At 32.7% G+C, this 19,815-nt stretch overlaps 2 protein-coding genes across 2 annotated transcripts; one reads left to right on the forward strand and one right to left on the reverse strand.

Annotated features, from left to right (window-relative positions):
- Window positions 1-1,403: 1,403 nt before the first annotated feature.
- LOC127143870 (toMV susceptible protein tm-1(GCR26)-like) lies at window positions 1,404-4,502 on the reverse strand. Its single transcript, XM_051079140.1, has 5 exons — window positions 4,310-4,502; window positions 3,926-4,043; window positions 2,567-2,812; window positions 2,329-2,476; window positions 1,404-1,661 (listed from the first exon to the last, which is right to left on the reverse strand). The coding sequence occupies exons 2-4, from the start codon at window positions 4,010-4,012 to the stop codon at window positions 2,366-2,368; spliced, it is 444 nt and encodes a 147-aa protein (XP_050935097.1). The 5' UTR covers window positions 4,013-4,043; window positions 4,310-4,502; the 3' UTR covers window positions 1,404-1,661; window positions 2,329-2,365.
- Window positions 4,503-18,685: 14,183 nt separating this feature from the next.
- Window positions 18,686-19,815, forward strand: LOC127143868 (cellulose synthase-like protein B3). The gene is made up of 2 exons (XM_051079137.1): window positions 18,686-19,048; window positions 19,329-19,815. The coding sequence occupies exons 1-2, from the start codon at window positions 18,792-18,794 to the stop codon at window positions 19,723-19,725; spliced, it is 654 nt and encodes a 217-aa protein (XP_050935094.1). The 5' UTR covers window positions 18,686-18,791; the 3' UTR covers window positions 19,726-19,815.

A 19,815-nucleotide genomic window follows, 5' to 3' on the forward strand; every position in this document is an offset into this window, starting at 1 on the left:
TAGCTTAAGTAGACTAAACCTTTCTTACATGCTTACTGCTGGAAAATTTTAATACTATGTGAGTACCATACTCTCATCAATTTGTTCACAATATAAACATGTCTTCATACATATTTTTTTAATGCTATGTGGGTCGCAAAAAAATATCTAATACTATAGCAGTAGGGAAAATTGTCAATATAATAACTATTTGTTGAATGAGATAATTTAGTCAATTAAATTTTGACACACATCATCACAGCAAAAGTCCATTATTTTACTTGTAGACAAATAAATGAAATTGAAAAATTGCCACTCAGCTCTTTTCTAGCCATCTAATCTATACTTAATAAGTTCATACATGATTTATGTTACGTCCCACCCCAAATATCACATCATGCCATCAAATTGAGGGCGTGCCGCCTAGACATTCAAAGCATACCTCTCGCAAAATCATTCACTAAACACCTAATTAACGGAAGAACTCTTCTTCTTGTCTCTTCGCGAAGCTCTTCCATTGAGCTTTAGAGACCTTCACAACTTTTGAAGCGAAAAAGCAACTTTTCAGCCTAACTTCGTCGCCTAACACTTTTACAAGCTCAACTAGGCTTACAACTCAAGGAAAATACAATGGAATAACGAAATAACTTAAACTCCTCTTTATTAACTTAACACTTACAGAAATAATAAGAAACAAATTACAACTCTTAAACTTCACTTTGCATAAAATAAAACCAAGTTTGATCTTCTCACGTCCTTCACTACAAGAAGTAGGGTTATCCTGACGCATACATGGGTCGGTAAAAACCACAAAACGAGTTGGGAATGGCTCCTTTGACGTAGAGAGCCATGTTAGGGAGAGTGTCGACAATACTACATCGGGATAAGCAAAGCCGACACGCGAACCGAACACATAGACCATAAGTTTTGCCCGACTCTAGCTTCATCGACTTGCACGAAACGTCGGAGAAAACACTAGAAGAATTTTGGCCTTTAATGTCACTTGGCAACCGACATCTTTGTGAGCGTTATTAAAGGCCTTTAATGTCGGTTGGGCTTTAATGTCGGTTTAAAAACGACATTAAAGGCCTCTTTAATGTCGGTTTAAAAACGACATTAAAAGCCTTTAATGTCAGTTTTCAACCGACATCTTTGATGGTGTTATTGAAGCCCTTTAATGTCGGTTGGGCTTTAATGTCGGTTTAAAAACGACATTAAAATCCTCTTTAATGTCGGTTTGTCAGTTTTCAACCGACACCTTTGATAGTGTTATTGAAGCCCTTTAATGTCGGTTGAACTCTGATATGTCGATTTACAACCGACATTAAAGCCTAGTTTTTTTATTCATTTTTACAAATTTATTTTTATTTAATTGTTACATTATTGTCCTATAGACCGACATTTGGTCAATGTAGATAAATATGTTTTTCACACGTCAACAAATCAATGAAATTCATATTATGTTAGAAACTATAACATTTGTCTTTTACATTTGAATACACAAAATAAAATATTAATATTATGTTTATATATACATTCTACAATAGTACATGAAAAAAGATTCTAATAAAAGAATTAAATAATTAAAAATCGTAAATGCCTTCTCAGTCTTCAATTTTCAACGGTCGCTTGGCCATTTCTACACAATCGCTTAGCTTTCAACCCAATATCACTTCAATTATCTACAAACAATATCCAAATAAACCATTTATATGAATAACAAAGCTGTTTGAAGTATTGAAATTGCAGAGAAGGATGAAAAGTTCTTAAGATTTTATATCCACAGCCCAATCCATATATATATTTATATGACACAAGTTTTATATTCATCAGGATTAAGAATGCAAAACCAAAGAAAACAGTAACATATGATATGACATCTAATGTAAAAAAAATATAGACAACATTCAGAATACCGCTCTGTTCTTGGGTCCAAAAGAGTTTAAAATATTCAGGAAATTAAGACGAGTACACTTCAAATGTACAAACTAGACAAATCAAAGAGGTTAACATCTCTCACTCAGGTTAGCTGGAGACTTCCCAAATAATCTACTGATATACCTAATTCTCTACATTCAAGATCTCTACTTCCACTGGGTCTATCACAATGCTTGACTAGAAAAATCATTTTAAGTCATTTTCGATGTCCAAGAAATTCCTACTTTATCGATAAACAGATTTCACTTCTAGGAAACACAACATTACTTCCAATGTTCATACATACAGAACTATATTTATACAATTTATTCTTCAAAATTGTATGCTTGCAAAGCGTCGATCCAAAATTTGTAGATACAATTCCTAGAATTAACTTTGTGAATCAGCAGGTACATAGAAGATAGAACTTACAAGCAATACTTCATTGGCCATTTCAAGCACTATGGCATTAGCATCGGCAAAAGGCAGCAAACCTGCTAAAGAACCCCTTCCAGCCATGCGAAACCACCCCGAACTCAGCGAACTCAGGATCATTAATATGATAAGGATATACCTTCACCTGTATCATAAAGAGGTTTAAGCTTTACAACACAAAGATGGGGATCAGTCAACAAAGAGAAGAACTCGATAATAATAACTTTACGAGTACCTGCCTATCATTATTTAACTGAATTGCTTTCTGTAGTTCCTCTATAAAAGTAGCAGTAGCCTCAGGATCATAAAATGACTTCGCTGGTGCATCCAGAGCAGATACACCATTCCGTGGCAGGCAAACACGAACCTTCGCTGATGAATTGTTGATCTTATCAGCTATAAAATGAGCAATTTTTCTGTTCTCCAAACTGTCGATCCCAATCTGATGACTGGTAGAAACATCAACAATCGTAACTTCAACCTGTCATTTCCGTAACCACACACGGCGAATACAAACAAAACGAAGAGAATCATTAATCAACAACAAAGATCCTGTTTACAGCCAGATAAAGTGAGAATGATACAAATTTGAAGATCGAATTAACATCGTTTAGCTATAGCTCCGATAGTTCAAATAATCAAAGTTAAAACCACAATTCCAACCCGGTACAAGGAAATGCAACATAAAATTTCATTATCCAATTTAAGTGAGGGCGACAATGACAACCCTCTTGTACCCACGCCATCATTAGAAAGTCTTAAAATCTTTCCCCTCTTAGGAGGATAGGATAACACTAATAAAGTAGACTTCAATCAACTTTTCTTTTTCTTTCAAGCTGTGTTTGATACCTACTTTGTTAGCAAAACATTCTGACAAACAGTTTAATTGAAAACAATATCAATGAAAAATATCAAGCGTCCTTGGAATATTCCCAAACAAGCATATGACCTCTTTCGCATATCCTAAATTAGGCTTAGGTACCCTTCTAAAACGTTTTTCCTCGCCGGTTACATTCCCCTTTCATACTCTCCCCATTAATTTCAAAGAATAGAGGTTGAGAAATATTTTAAACGCTTCCATTTTCCATTGCCTTTTTCAAACTCTTAAAAAAAAAAAAAAAGGAAGAAGAGAACATGGCACAAAAAGTAGTTTTGTTAAATAAAATAAATTGCTAAAGAAAACAAAAAGTGCTTTTAAACTGCAGATCACACAGATTACTCAACTCAGCAAGTCCAGTCCAATTATGATGATATTGAGAGATGAAATTTATAAATTTGGGATCCAAATAAGAGTAAAAAAGATTGAATTCTTCTATGTAAGAGAATTCAATTTAAAATCCAGTATAGGAAGGGGAACCCCATTCATTTGATTCATCAAATTGTTACTAATTCTTTCTTAAATCTCTTTTCCTAAAGGCTCAAACTCAAACTGAAATTTAAGCAAATCCAGTCATTCATTCATGCGTAAAATGCAAATCAAGAAGACTGTTTCTTTTTCTCCAACGGATAATACTACTACACCTAGAAAAATAATAAAAAACAAAAAACAAAAGGTGGAAAAAAAGGGGAAAATTTTCTTCTAATGAAACTCCACCTCTTCTCCCTTACAGTTCATCATGTTTGTCGTCTTCTTCCTCGTCCTTTTTGTCCAAATCTGCCTCTGCATCGGAGTCATCTGCATCGTCTGATTTGTCTTCGTCTTCGTCCTCAACCTAGTAGAAAGAAAGAAAGCATCATCAGAATATTATAAAACTGCGAAGAAATCATCATTCTCAAAAGCTGTAATTTTCAACATGGAAGCGCTTCTCCTTATGATTACTTTGTTCTACAATCGCAAAAACATTAAAAAAAGACAGATTTTCATTTGAATTTAGGTGAAAAAATGAAGAGAAGCAGCTAAACTAGTACCTAATTCTCAAGCAGCCTCTCTGTATGTGACATTGGAAAAAAGAAAAAGAAGTGCTCCTTTTTGACGTACTGTAAAAGAAGGTGATACAGCTGGTTCAAAAGTACGTGGTTCCAAGATCGATTCCGATCGCCGGACCTTCTCCTTACCTTCTCCTTTACCGGCCATAGTAAATCTTCAAATCGTTGATGGAAAAAAGAATCTACGATGATAGGAAATGAAAGCAAGAAATTTTGATTAGGGTTAGAAGATTTCAAAGGAGGAAGAAGAGAGGAGGAGAATTTATATAGAAACTTTTAAGGAAAAAAAAAAGGTAAAGTAAGAGAGAGAAAACTTGATTTTTTACCAAATTAAAAAAAAAATAAAAAATTACAAAGGGGCTTTAATGTCGGTTTTTAAAAGGTGGTCGTTTAATGTCGGTTTTAAACCGACATTAAAGCTCCTTCTTTAATGTCGGTTTTAAACCGACATTAAACGTCCGCCTTTTGAAAACCGACATTAAAGCCCATTTTTCATTTTTTCCACCCGACATTAAAGGCCAGATTTGTTGTAGTGAAATCTTAAACCCGACGTCCGGTCTATGCGTCGGCAATATTATATTGCTGAACATCCACATACATCAACAAAAAGGAAGGTTCGATGCGGCGTCGAGGGACCTTGGCTTGACACCACATCGGTAGAGGCATCTAGTACCAACGCAATGTCTAGACATTGAGAAAACCTTTTAAAAATATTTATTTATTTATTTATTTTGTTATTGGATTATGATTTCATTTAAATTCAATCAAATTCTGAATACAACTAACATAAAATTACTAAAAAAAAAATTAAAATATCAAATTGAATTTATATTAAAATTAATTCAAATGTTAAAAAAATACAATAGGTTCAAAAATTATATGAAAACTAAAAACTAAAAATTTAAAACTAAATCTACTAAACACTGCGGACGCCAATTTGCCCTTGTCTCCCAACCTACAACGACAGAAAATTAAATTTAGATATATATCACCGATAAAAAAATTAAAGAACTTAAAATTTTGAGAAATATGTATCGCAATGGAATCAAGGTCCTCTCCCTGTTCAAGTCAGTTCTTCAATCATCTTCCTTGTTTCTTTCATTTGTTAGACATTTTTTTCGTGTTTTCGATTACTTTCTTCCATTGCCTATGCCTGTTGTTCAATACATTCTTGAGCGCCGTCAAGGCGAGCTTTAGGTCGGTAACCTCTTTAGCCCTCACTGCTTGCTCATATGATGAAGATGAAGAACTACGAACAATCTTTCGGGACTTTTGCCTCGAGCCCCAAGGAAGACCTTTTGAGTAGTCCAATCATCTACCCAAAACTGTCTCGCATATATCTCGTCCCCAAAGAATGGTTGAGAACCTTTTGGGGTGGGATGAGACTGGAGTTCCAGCATTTGATTCTGCAAGAAAATTTTTTATTAAGTCAAACTTATAAATTAAATGTACGAAATAAGACATAAGATTTTCTTAAACTTATGTGTGCATCTGCGACCGCCTGCAAAACAAACTTGCCACCTAAGCGTTTGTTTCTCTAAACAACTCCATTCAATCGACTAGATGACCTCGTTGTTCAATGAGCTCGTGCTGTCGTTATAGAAACAACTTAGATCCGCTACAATGGTTGTAGAGCTGCTTTGCTCTAGCAGTTATGTTCATTATTGATTGCTCCTACATGCAAACAATTAAAATGTCACTTAGATAAACTTGAAGGGATAAAAAAACCCTTTACAGCAGAAGAATTACAGCGACCCAATTTTAATTGGAACCTTAAAAAATACCCATACATTGGCAAAAATTACAAAACTAATTTTTATGGTTAAGCATGCTTTGAAGAAATTAAAATACAGAGAAGATGAACTTATGCTCGTTGACGACTCTGAATCTACCAATCACCAATTTGGGCACCACCACTTAGAAACTTTTCTATTATCTGATTAAGATGGCTTGTGGGAACCAAAATTGGAATAAGGAAATTTTTTCAGAAAGAAAAAATTTTAATTAGAGAGAATATGAGGATCTCATGAAAATCACGGAACTCCCCTTGTTTTTTGTTATGCAAAGAATTCCCTCTTCTTCACACGTAAGAAATGGAAAGTTTGAGAGAATAAATGGGAACGTGGAAAAACCACCCACGTTCCCTATTAACTTAATAATTATTAAATTAATATATATTAAACTAATTAATTAATTAATTTAATAATTAATTAAATCATATTTAAATGAATATCTCTTATAGTTTTATTTAATTAATTTAATTAAATCAAATTAAATTAAATTATTAATTAATTCTCCAATTAATTAATTTCTAAATTAAATATCTTATATTTAATTTAATCCATAATTTGAATCATATTCAAATATAAATTTCTCTCATAACCTATAGTTTTAATATGTATCCCATACAAACTAAATTTTAACCTATAGATTTAATATGAATATAATTCACATTAAATTAATATTTGAACTCATTCAAATATTTTATTCTCTCATAATATAATTTTGAATCATATCCAAAATTAAATTTATATAATAAAGTCTAATTAAAATGTAAACTTTATATTATAATGTATCAACATACATTATATTAATTCCCAAAGTAAATTTGAACATTTCAAATTACAACCAATATAAATAAATCTCATTACTCTTTATAAGCTAAAGGGGACCTAATGGACCTACCGATCAAAAGCTACAACGATATGATATTAATTGGCTAAACTCATTAACAACATTAATCAATATTCGTTAACTGTGTGTACACTCCACTAAAGACTCACAGCTGAACTCTTCTCATTGTAGATATATTTATGTGTCCACGGATATAGACCAATAACAATAAGTTAGTCCTTCACAAGTGTTCGTAGAACCAGTTGGGTCAAATTACCATTTTATCCGTAGGTTACTTCTAGTCCTCAAATATCAGTGCTCCTCTAATGAACAACATGTTTATGGTCCAACCACTAAACAGAAATCCCTCTCGTGCCATAGAGAGGGTAGGGCCCTTTGTTCAAGTCCAGGAGACATCATTTAAGGGAACACTTATCTACTTACCTTAAAGGTGGAAAGGAGTGAATTCCATCTTGTGTGATTATGTTTCCAGCTCCCCACTCGGTCTTGTCCCCAAAATGATAAGCATATTAAGTTAGAAATCAGGTCATTCTCACCCATACAAATCAAATGACAATCCCTTGCAAACAGGAGTTCATAATACACTCAAGATTATGACTAAGTTACCTAGGTCATCCTAATGAAATAGAAATCCAACTAGTTAACGGAGTTACATCTAGTGATTACTATTTCGTGGTCCAGTCTTATGCAATCTCATTGCATAGGATACCCTTACTCGCATGTCACATACATAAACACATTGGATCAATGTGTTTATATCAAATACAAAGTGAGTCGTATCCATAGTGTTAACAGGATGAGGTACCCAACCTTAACCCTATACTATAGATCCTTCAAGCTGATCTTGAACATTGATCCCCGTATGTCTCTACATACTGTTCAAGACTCATCAAACAGCTTAGGATATTAGTTTATTGGATTTAGGTTATTAAGACAAAACTAATAATATAATCAATAACACTTATTCAAATTATAATAATAAAACACTTTATTAATAACGGTCAATTGATTATATTTACTATCTACGAGTTTTAGGACATAAAACCCAACAAAACTAATGTTTGAGAACATTAAAAAATGCAAATTACCTAAAACTGTCGAGTAGTGTAGTGATTACAGAGGAAGTGTTAATCTTCCACACGATTCTTCAATCTGGGAGTGGGTTGACACATACTTGTTAAAGACCATTAAACTTCTTAAAATGGCGATGGTTCTTTCCCATGAACTCCTCCCAAGTATTGAGCATTTGATGATCAACAAATCGAGTAAATGGTGGATCTGCAAAATCCAGCATGAACCATTGCTACAAAAGAAAAGTACACACGTATTAGGTTTTCATATATATATATATATATATATATATATATATATATATATATATATATATATATATATATATATACACGTAGGTAACATATCAATACAGTAATTTAAAAACTTACTTGTAAATTGCCCTTCACAAGCTCAATTTACTCTAAAGTAACATTAGCCCACTTAAGGAAGCAGATTTGAAATGTATCCCGCGTCAACACACCGATGGTACAACTTTAGCGAATGACATGTGGCAAGATCGACTTATCCCATCCTAGAGCGATGGATATGAGAATCTTCCCATTTTGATGCACGTATCTCTCTAACTCTAAGTTCTTTGAGTGTTGTCGTCTTCTAGGAGTGTTAATACTGAGTTGGGAGGTATCTACAAAAACAAAACACTATCATAAACGTAGAACTCCATATTTATGCAATTAATTATTTATGTAATGGGATTAACCTGACATGTCGTCCACCGAAGACGTTTCTCCCACATTATTAAACGTCTTGGCGTCAAAATCAAAAGAAGCATCAGTCTCATCGAAACCATTGGGGAATGACATAGTACCTATTGAAAAGGTAAACCAAGATTAATTAAACAAATGAGAATATCTAAAACTAAATATATAAAAAATGTAATATATGTGAATATGTGATTCGTCATTATTATTCGTGATCGCTTAATCCGCTTTGAACGAATAATTGTATATCATCATCATTTATGAAGTCATCAACAACATGATGCATAATTGATCTTTCCACCACTATAGGATAAACGTCGAGTCTGTACAGAGTGTCATCCTCAATGTGTTCAAGCATACGATATCTAACAACGATTTCTAGTACATTCAATTACTGATCCTCAACATCATCCACTTTGAGGATGTCCCATATACATTTATTTTGGACCACTTGAACAAATTTTCAGTTGCACTACTTTGGGTCCTTGATAAAAAAGACTTTTTGTGCCTGAATTGCGAGAATGACTGGTTCCTCAAGAAACTAAAAATACGACGTGTTGATTGATTTAACCCCAATTCTACGTATGTCCTATGGTTTTTATTATTGTCCATGTGAAACTGTCTATACTTGAATACCCAAACATGTCGTCCCATCAAATATTAAACAAAAAAAATTTTCATTTAATACACCGTAGAAAATATTGTCGGTAGTTCCACTGCCACTATTTTCACCGACTACGATGACTCCATTGTTTTGTGTTGTACATCGAGAATCACACTCTATCATGTAAAATCCTACTCCACCGATAATACATCCACTGTAGGATCGAACGTCAAGTGCAAATCCCATCCCGAGTCAGAAGAAATCATGAGGAATGTTTTCTCTCTCACGTATGTCGATAACATGAAATTGTTGTGTTAGTGAATCTAATTCTGAAATAAGCCTATACCAGTTCTCAAATTCATGTACTCTATATACCTGATCTCTAAACTAATTAAGAAATGTCCGTTAATGTCTTTTGAATAAGTCGGTAGTGGTTTGAGCTTAACGACATATCAACCTCAAGTGTTTACTAAAGTACATAGGTGTGAGTCTTTGTTATGACTATAACTTAACAGAAACGTAAAGTGCTAGTGACATACATAACAGTCTTAAGAAGTTTAGAGTCTCAACCAGACAACACTATTTTTAAAATTCAAATCAAAACTCTTATACTAGACTTTTACAAACAACGACAACTAAGTCTTCTATTAGTTTAGTTACAAGTTATCATGCATGCATGAATGAGTCGTACAAAAATCTAATCAAACTTTTAGCAGAGTAGGCGGATGCTTTAACAAGCGCATGAATCACAATCACTAGTCGTAAAGGAATTAACATTGAAATAATGAGATATAAAGCCCCATGGGTGATTAATTTTTAAAACAAATCATGATAATGAAAACTTTGAGCAAAATAATATACATAAACTTAGTAAAGAAACTTTCTTTTCAAACTTAGCTTTTAACTTTTCTCTTTTGTTTCTTTCTTCTTATATCTATAACTCTTTGTATCTACGGGATGAGAAACTCTAAGCATGGAAGTCATATCCCTCGATACAATGCCTGTGAGACAAAACTCTAGGCGTTAGGAACACCCTATCTCGCTATAGCTATCATGAGATGAAAAATCTAGGCATACGAAGGGACCCTCATCTCTTACCTAGTCTATGTGATGGAAACTCTAGGCATCTATTGAATACCCTCATCACATGACCTTTGTATATAGAACAATCTCCTCCGAAAGGTTGCTATCGAATCAAGACTTCTCAATTTAGATTTAAGCATATTAGGAAATCTAATGCTAAAACGTTAAGTTACTTAAGTTAGCATGTCTATGAAAAACTTTTCCATTACTTAAGTTAGCATACCTATGAAAAACTTTTTCATTAAGCAAGTCTCAAATCTAGCTTTCCTTTAAATAATCTATTTGCTCAAATATTTGTAGAAACTTAGCATTCAAGCATATTCTCATAAATCTCATGTTTTAATAAATATTTCTCAATTTGAATGCTTTAAAAGTTAATTAACTCAATCACATTTTCTCAAACTCTTTTCTAAACTTCAAACCATAATTTGTAAATAATTTCATAAATCTAGCATATGTAAATGCTTAAGCTCAAAGCATGCTTTAAAACATAAATTTTTAAATCAAGCTTAGAAATTCATTTTAATCACTTACAACTTTTGACTAGATTCATGGTTTGTAGATTTTCTCCATTTTCTCTTGTCATGGAAATCACAAGAAAACTCAAGTAAATCTTGGGTTCCAACTAAAGAAACTTCTTCAACTTCTTACCTTTTTTCTTTTTCTTCTCAAGAGAACTCTTTTCTTACTAACCTTGACTTGAAACTCTTTTGGTGGTCTTAGCTTTCTCAAGGACGATTCTTCAAGTTTGCCCTAGCAACACACGAGCTCCCAATAGATTTAAAGCCTAAAATAGCAAGCCTTAACTTAGCAAACTTTCTCTTAAACTTCTTAAATAAGAAAGAATAAACTTAAACTTGGATTTAACATCAAGCTCTACTCTTCCTCTTTTAGCTCAACTCACCATCACTCTTGCCTCTCTCGGATGTCTCTTGACCAAACACCAACTGAAGCTTGGTGTCAAACTACCCTCTTGCCTTGACTTCTCTCTTGCAAGGAAACTTAACTTCTCTCTACCCCTTTTTTCTATTTTTACTTAAAGTGAAAATTGTGAGAAATAAGAGAAATAAAGGTCTTTTGTACTAAAAAACACTCTTTGCCTCTAAAAAATACTAACCTCTCGCGATAAAAATTCCCAAAGACCTGTCTTTACGGGTCTTTAAGTGATCTTGATCGAGCTCGACCTGAGATCCATGAAGATCTTTACTTTTCTTAGTTGGACATGCTCGAAACCTTGCCTGAGAACCCTAAAATTCCTTTTTCTTCTTCCAATCTCAATCGAACATGGTTCCGAGATGGCTCGAGATCCATCTTCTAAAAACCTCTTGTTTTTCATCTCGAGATATCACAGTCTCGAGATGGTCTGAGAGAACATCTCCAAACGTCTCTATTTTTTATCTCAATTTGCCACAACCCCGAGATGGCCCGAGATTCAACTATCAAACCTTTCTATTTTTCATCCAGTTTGTTACAGCCTCGAGATGCTATATCGAGATCTTTACTTTAGCCTGAGACTCTTGAACAACTCAAAAGCTTAACGTTTTAGCAAGAAAATGGGATAAAAGATACGAGTATTACAAGATCCGTCCTTAAAACACTTATAATCAATAAAAAAAAATTAGAACTAATATTTTTTAAAATGTTTATAAACTATCATCCAATGTCATAATTGATTCATCTAAACAAATTAATAGGTATAAAACTTACCAAAATAACTTGAGTCCTAGTTGAAAAATGAAGAAGTCCAAAACTACAAACAAAAATTATATGACTACGAAGGCCCGAACTCAAGTTGTTTGGCTAGAATGCACAAGAATGACTCCTAATAAGAATTCACACATAATATACCAACTAAAACTCTTACAAATTCAACTAGAAGACGACTAGAAGCCAATTTGAACCTAAGCATAATATGATTATATGAACATATAGTTACATATCAAAGCATTTTATAATGTTATACACAATTAAAGAATACAAAAGTGATAGAGAATTTTATTGATTTGAGACAGTTTATACACAAGTTTGAGAGAATTTTACTTATAAATCTAAGAAATGATTAAGTAAACCAATTTGTGAAGTGAAAGAGAGGGCAAATGTTAGTTATTTTGGCAAAGGTGCACGTTCTTGCACGCCTTATTCACATTAATAAAGTTTAGAGTGTCGTGGCACTCAAACTTTGTTGCTCTCGGCATTCAAGCGTAGCTTGACGGGGCTCTACGACGCGCCTCTTCGTAGAAATTACTAAAATGCCCTCAAACTTGTTGTCTTATTCTTGCTCATTTTAACCTCGTTTTAGGAAAATCTGATTGTGTTGGGCTCGTTATGATGTCTACATGATTTTTCTCTATAAAAAGATGAACATGGTGAATATATGTAATGATGGAGGAGAAGTTAGATACTAAACATCACTACAATTATAACCCTAACACTAATTAATCCTAAAGAGAGGGAGACTCACATCTAGGGTGCTCATTGCATTAGCTCTATAGTTGTCATTGTTGTCATGAGTATACAGATAAGTACAACGTTGCAGTCATTCAACTTAATTATAATAGTAGATTATCTTTTCTATAGACAATGCTCCCAGATGTAGGTGTTGTATCATTGAACTATGTTACCAACTCTTATGTGTTTCTTTTTTTTTTTTTATCTTTTAGGTTAAGTTTGTTCTTGTCTTTGTGATTGCCAAGTCATGTTGTGTGACAACTCAATTGTGAGAAGAACCGCTTTCAAAAATTTTGAAACCCAACCAAAATCCGAAAAAGAAATCTCTTTTGAGTTTCTAATTGATCTCTAAAATTTTTCACTCCTCCCATTTTTTAATAAATGGTTGTTTCAGGTTTAAGATGTGAAATACCTTGTTTACGATCTACTTAGCTTTTTACTTGGGCCATGATTTGGATTGACTAAGGATTGACCAACCAAATGTTATTTTCATATATACACCTTTTACAAAAAATATTTAAGTAAGATCACTCATGTGTTTGGTTACATTTATTCAAAAGTTTTATATACAAGTTTGTTTGGTTTGCTATATATACTTAAAGCATTTCTATTATGTCATATTAATGTAAACCAAAGTAGCTAATAAATAAACACAATGAACTGGTTGTTCGAGTTAGTCGCATAAGTGGTTGTTGGAGTGGGTTTCTGAAGGCATACTCATATCCAAGATTGGATATTAGAGGGTGGAATAGCTATTATTTGCTCGAGTTGACCACTAAAGTAATCGTTGAAGGTTGTCCCTGGAGATATTTGTCGAAAATGGTAGTCACATTTGATACTTAAGGGAGGGAGAATTGGTTGTAACCATTAAGTTATAAGAACATTTACAATATAGAAAGTTGAGGGCTAACCCTAGATAACTTATTTTAATAACACATATCCCAATGTTGAAGGGATATATCCAATTCCAAATGGAGCCCCTAGCAAACTCCTTAAATAAAAAGAATATTTTGATGCATCATACTAGTTCCCTGGCAACACAGCAAAAAAAGCGAAAAATTATTTAGATAACAAGTTGTGATTGGACAATTAATTAATTAGGTTACAAAAGATGTGGGCACTACTACAAAACTAGGTTTACTTGACGCTTTTTACCTGTCAAAGATTGGTTTACTGGATGCTTTTCAATGTGTCAAGTAATCCAGTGTCAAGAATAAGGGAGGTTTACTTGACAGTTTTTAAGTGTCAAGTATAATTATACTTGACAGGTAAAAAACACAAAGTATATAATTATACTTGACAGTTTTTATGCGTTAACTAATCTAGTGTCAAGAATGGGGGGCTTTATTTTTTACAGTTTTTACGCGTCAAGTGAAATTACACTTGACAATTTATAGGTATCAAGTATATAATGTTTGTTGACATTTTTTACATGTCAAGAATTTGTTTACTCTTGACACGCTTTGCATGTCAAGTTTTTTTTTTCAAATAAAAAATTATATATTTTTTAAAATACTCATATATTTTATCATGCACCTGTTTTGAAGTTCAATCACATGAAAATACATATTAATTGAACAATTAAAATTAACTCAAACTTTTCCTCAAAGGAATTGCATATATATATCAATGAACCACATATATAAGTAGGTGATTACATACTTAATTACAAGATATATTTGTGCAGTCCAAACTTCTAACAATAGCCTAAACTTCCTATCAATGTCGATATAAACAAAATATATTTGTAGCCTAAAGGTGTACTATATCAAAACTAGTTCACCTATATCCACTATCAACAAAACTAGTTTACCTATATTCAATATCAACACAACAAAACTAGTTCCCCTATATCCAGTATCAACAAAATTTGTCTATCTAACACAAAAGAACTTAGCTACCACCATAATCACATGTGGCCACCCAAAAATTCAACAAGCTCCATTCGTACTTCATCCAACTCGAGTTGACCGTATGAGGTCCTTGTATCAATCTGATATGAAACCAAAAATATTGAAGTTAATACCTTGATTACTTGAATTATATAAAATAATTCAAACAATCATTTAAACACAACATACCAAATCTGAGACTACTATGCTCCTATTGGTGATTATATCTCTCATGTATCTCATCACATAGTACTCACATTCAACTATTCCAATTTGCAAAGGACACTGTAAATACATAGTACCCAATATAATGCATATTGCCAAGAAACAACCACATAGTATTCAATATAATGCATATTGTCAAGAAACAACCACATAGTATTCAATATAGTGCATATTGCCAAGAAACAATCACATAGTAGCTAATATAACCATTTTGCCAAGAAACAATCACATAGCATCCAATATAGTGCATATTGTCAAGAAACCAATCACATACTATCCAATATAGTGCATATTGCCAAGAAACAATCACATAGTATTAAATATAAGCATTTTGCCAAGAAACAATCACATAGTATCTAATATAGTGCACATTGTCAAGAAACCAATCACATACTATCCAATATTGTGCATATTGCCAAGAAACAATCACATAGTATTCAATATAAAGCATTTTACCAAGAAACAATCACATAGTATCCAATATAGTGCACATTGTCAAGAAACCAATCACATACTATCCAATATAGTGCATATTGCTAAGAAACAACCACATACTATTCAATATAAGCATATTGTCAAGAAATAATCACATAGTGCCCAATATAGTGCATATTGTCAAGAAACCAATCACATACTATCCAATATAGTGCATATTGTCAAAAAACAACTATGTGTAGACTTACCTTCACCGTTTTCCATATTGGTTGTTTTCATATAACTTAGTTTCATAACCCCCCGTAGGATTGACTTCACATAATTCATAACGTATATTCTACAATTTTTCTCAGATGATGAATATAAAGAAGAGGTTCAATTCTAAAAAACAAATCACCTATAACTTATTGTAATGAATTGATTAGTATAGTATTACCTACCCGGGATTGAATGAAGCCAAAATAAGTTGGTTTGATTTTGAAGCCATTAATCTACTGCAAAGATTGCGAGCTTTAACTTCTTGTGTGTTGTGTCCAACAGATATAAGGGACGGGTCAACAAATATCTAATTTGAAAGTTCATCTTGTGAATGAAAATACCTAACAAAGATAGAAAAATGAATAAACGAGTATTTATATAAAAAGATTAGAGTGAATGAATGAGTACTTACGCCATGTATGCAACCAATGTCAAAGTCTTGACTTCTTGTATGTTATAAAAATCAAGAATATCTTCTCGAAGAACACATGTCTTCCTACCAATACCAAACAACGAGAATGGTAGTTGGTAACGAATCCCTAAATCTTTGTCCATTACCTTTTCAACAAATCTGAGTATTGTCTTCAAAGGTAGTGGCATCTTGATAATGGAGTCACATACAATTTCTTTTTCATTACGAACCTAAGAAAGTCATAAATTCAACATTAATAAACTTTATAAGACTTACAGAAACTCATGCATCAAATTGTGCCAAAACATAACTAATTACCTCTATAGCATCCTCCTGTTGATCATTCAAAATAATCACATCCACATTCACCTCGTCTTTAACCACCTTCATTATGATATTCATTTTCTTCTTTTCCAGATTTTTTTTACATTGAATGTCGTATTCCAACCTTGGTCTGGAGCAAGATCCATGTGTAGACGTCGGTGTAGATTGTGTTGAAATGTGAATATTCTCTAATTCTTAAACTCGCAAACAAAGCTTTTCATTCTCTTCACTAAGCTTCTCAATTTCTTCACTCCGTTTCTTTGAATGTTTTGCTGTGTGAAAATAAGCAGTTAGGGTGACAAATCTGCGAACTCCACATACACGTCCACTACTCGCTTGTGTACCCAAAGCTTGTGTCAAAACATCGTTTGGAGATGGTTCTTTATCAGGACAAGTTTTTAAGATCTCATCCTATAAAATGCACAAAAATATAATTTAATTTTATAAAACTTTAAAAATTAAAGAATGCAAAATTGTAACGTGTCTTACTATACGATTCACAACTTCTTGGACATCTTCATTGTAGTATTGTCCCTTCTTATCTACACGAGCCTTCTTCCACATGCTAGCTCGGTCAAGCTCACTTTCTTTTTAAGGTATATTTTTCTACATTTCAACATATACATTTATTACATTGATTAAGACGCTTTAATTTTAAGACTAATTCAAACATAAACTACTTCTTATCAATTCCTCTCGAAGATTAGCTTAACCTTTTCTTGAAAGTCTATGGTTATACTTATTCTTCTTTCGTCTCTCTTGTTGAAGTTTTCTTTTGTCCTACACAATACAACATTGTATTGGAGTTTTATAAAGTTTCTTAACAAATTTTAATACCTAAAATACAAATAAATTCATTAATACCTCAAAATGTGGACATAGTCTAGATCTAACAAATTCTTCCTACTGTTTTTGGTCAGTATAAAATACATATCCGGTGGTCGTTTCAAGAGTTCAGGTTCATTCTTGAAAGGCAAGATATGCCTCTTCGTCAACCAATGCTTAAATTGACGAAATGTTGTCCCTGGAATCTTAAGAATGCTCTTCTTCGAGCTACTGTCGATTATAAATGCAGCCTGAGATTGAAGGTCAGTTAGTGTCATATTGCCAATTTAAATAAACTTGTAAAAAGAACTATAAGCAAATTTACCTCAACTATGGTATATATCTTTTCCTTCAATTGTGCAGGCACATCTATCCATGTTGCATAAATAATGGGGATGTGATAGTGTACACACGACCCAATAAAAGAGTTGAGCTTCGCCCCATTTTCTCCAATGGGTACGCCATCTTCGTTGTATTCAACCAACTTTCTCTCACCTTCGCTTCGAACACGTGTCACAACAAACATAATCGTTGGTCCCCGCTTTTTTATGTTACTTGACAGTTTTTATATCAATTATAAAAGCGTCAAGTAAACCCAGTTTTGTAGCAGTGGGGGCTGATCAAGAATATATATCCAACTTTTCTTTTTCCTTAAAAAAATAAACAAGTTTCATTCCGATTTTGAAAAAAAGTTTTAAAATTTAGGCTCAAAACTCGCACTTATTACATTTGTAAAAATGGCAAAAGAAAAAAAAACAAAAACAAAAAGAACAAAAAAGCCAAAACCCATTAAATATAAAAAATGTAAAGATACACCGATACAAATATTTAATACATTTGATATATTTTATACACTTGATAAACTATTTATATATACTCGATACACTTCATACACTAAAAATTGGCATATCAGCAAAATACAAAACAATTAAAATAATTTATTCTTAAATTGAAAAAGGCACCTAACCATTGTCCTTCTTAAATTGCCATCCATGGTAGTATTTGGAGAGGTCGTGGATCAAATTGGAAATTTATCCATTTTATCATAATGGATGAGTTTTGTGAAAAAAATAATAAGAATAAGAATAAGAGGAATCGTTAAATATTATAAATTTGTCAAAATATTTACAAAATATAGCAAAATTTCTAATTTTATTAATGATGGATATTGATAGATACTTATATTTTTCTATCAGTCATATTAATTGATAGTAATAGAAGTCTATTAGTACCTATCGCTGATAGGATAAACCATTTTGCTATAGGTTAAAATATTTCAATTTATTTTATTATATTTAAAAATGTTCTTATGAATAATAAGAATAACTATAATAATTAGAATAGTAACAAGAATAGTAAATCTAGAAAAAGGATATAAACATGAGCAATGTCGGCTCTCCTTTCTCTACAAAAAAAAACATTAATAATAAAAAATTATTTATTTAAAAAAGAAAAATAATGTCTTGTACCATTCAATTGAAACTACACTTCAAATGCATTAAGATAGTGCATCTAAAGGAGCATCCACCATTTTTTTTTTCTTTAAATATTGAGCCGAATGACCAAAATATTTAGTCATTCATCGATCAAAACAGTCAAAAACTTGTCCTCTTAAATCATAAATGGCTCAATCTCTCCCGCTTTACGAAAAAACAAATATCAAAAGACAAACCCAAAGAGTATTGGATATAGTCATATCCATCCTATTGGTTTCTCTCAATATTTATCGTGTATTGTTGATGAACAACCATGGCGTCTCCTATCTCCAAACCATTGCCTTCCTTTGCGAATTTTGGTTCTCTTTCGTCTGGTTTCTTGCTATCATCATCAAATGGAATCCCGTCCACTACGAAACTTACCCTCAACGTCTTCTGCAACGGTAAACACATAACGTCCTCTTTTTATTTCTTACCTCTCTCTCTGAAACAACACCACTTATATATTATTGTTTAAAAATATATATTTTTTGAATTACTTAATATTAAAAATTAATTTCAAATGTATTTTGAGCAGAGAAAGAAAGAGAGGGTAGGTTAATTCGGATTTACTAACCATTTGACTTTTTATTTTTTGTTTTGAAAAATTAAGTTTCCCCCTTCAAACTTTTTTGCTTTAATATTTACCTTAAGAAAGGGCATAATAACTTGTGGATGTAACAGGGAGGTGGAACTTCCGGCGGTGGACATATTTGTGACGACGGCGGATCCGGTGTTGGAACCGCCGATAATAACGGTGAACACGGTGTTGTCTTTGATGGCGTTGGATTATCCGGCAAACAAACTTGGGTGTTATGTGTCCGACGACGGCTGCTCTGCTCTAACTTTGTATGCATTAAAAGAAGCATTGAAATTTGGAAAGATTTGGATTCCATTTTGCAAAAAGTATGAAATTCAAGTTAGAGCTCCGTTTAGGTATTTCTCATCACCGCCCCATCTTCATACCTCTGCTGAATTCCAAAATGATTGGCAAATGGTGAAGGTAATTGACAATGACACAACCCAAATTATCTTTTTCTCTTTTATAATTTTCTTTATATATATTTATGGAACGCTGTGAAGTGACAACAAACAACTTTGAGATGTGGATTTTAACTACTACTAGACAAGTATCATTTAAGTGAAATTAATAAAGCTACTGTTTGGTGAC

This window comes from Cucumis melo, chromosome 11 (genome assembly GCF_025177605.1).
Source record: "Cucumis melo cultivar AY chromosome 11, USDA_Cmelo_AY_1.0, whole genome shotgun sequence".
Taxonomy (NCBI): Eukaryota; Viridiplantae; Streptophyta; class Magnoliopsida; order Cucurbitales; family Cucurbitaceae; genus Cucumis; species Cucumis melo.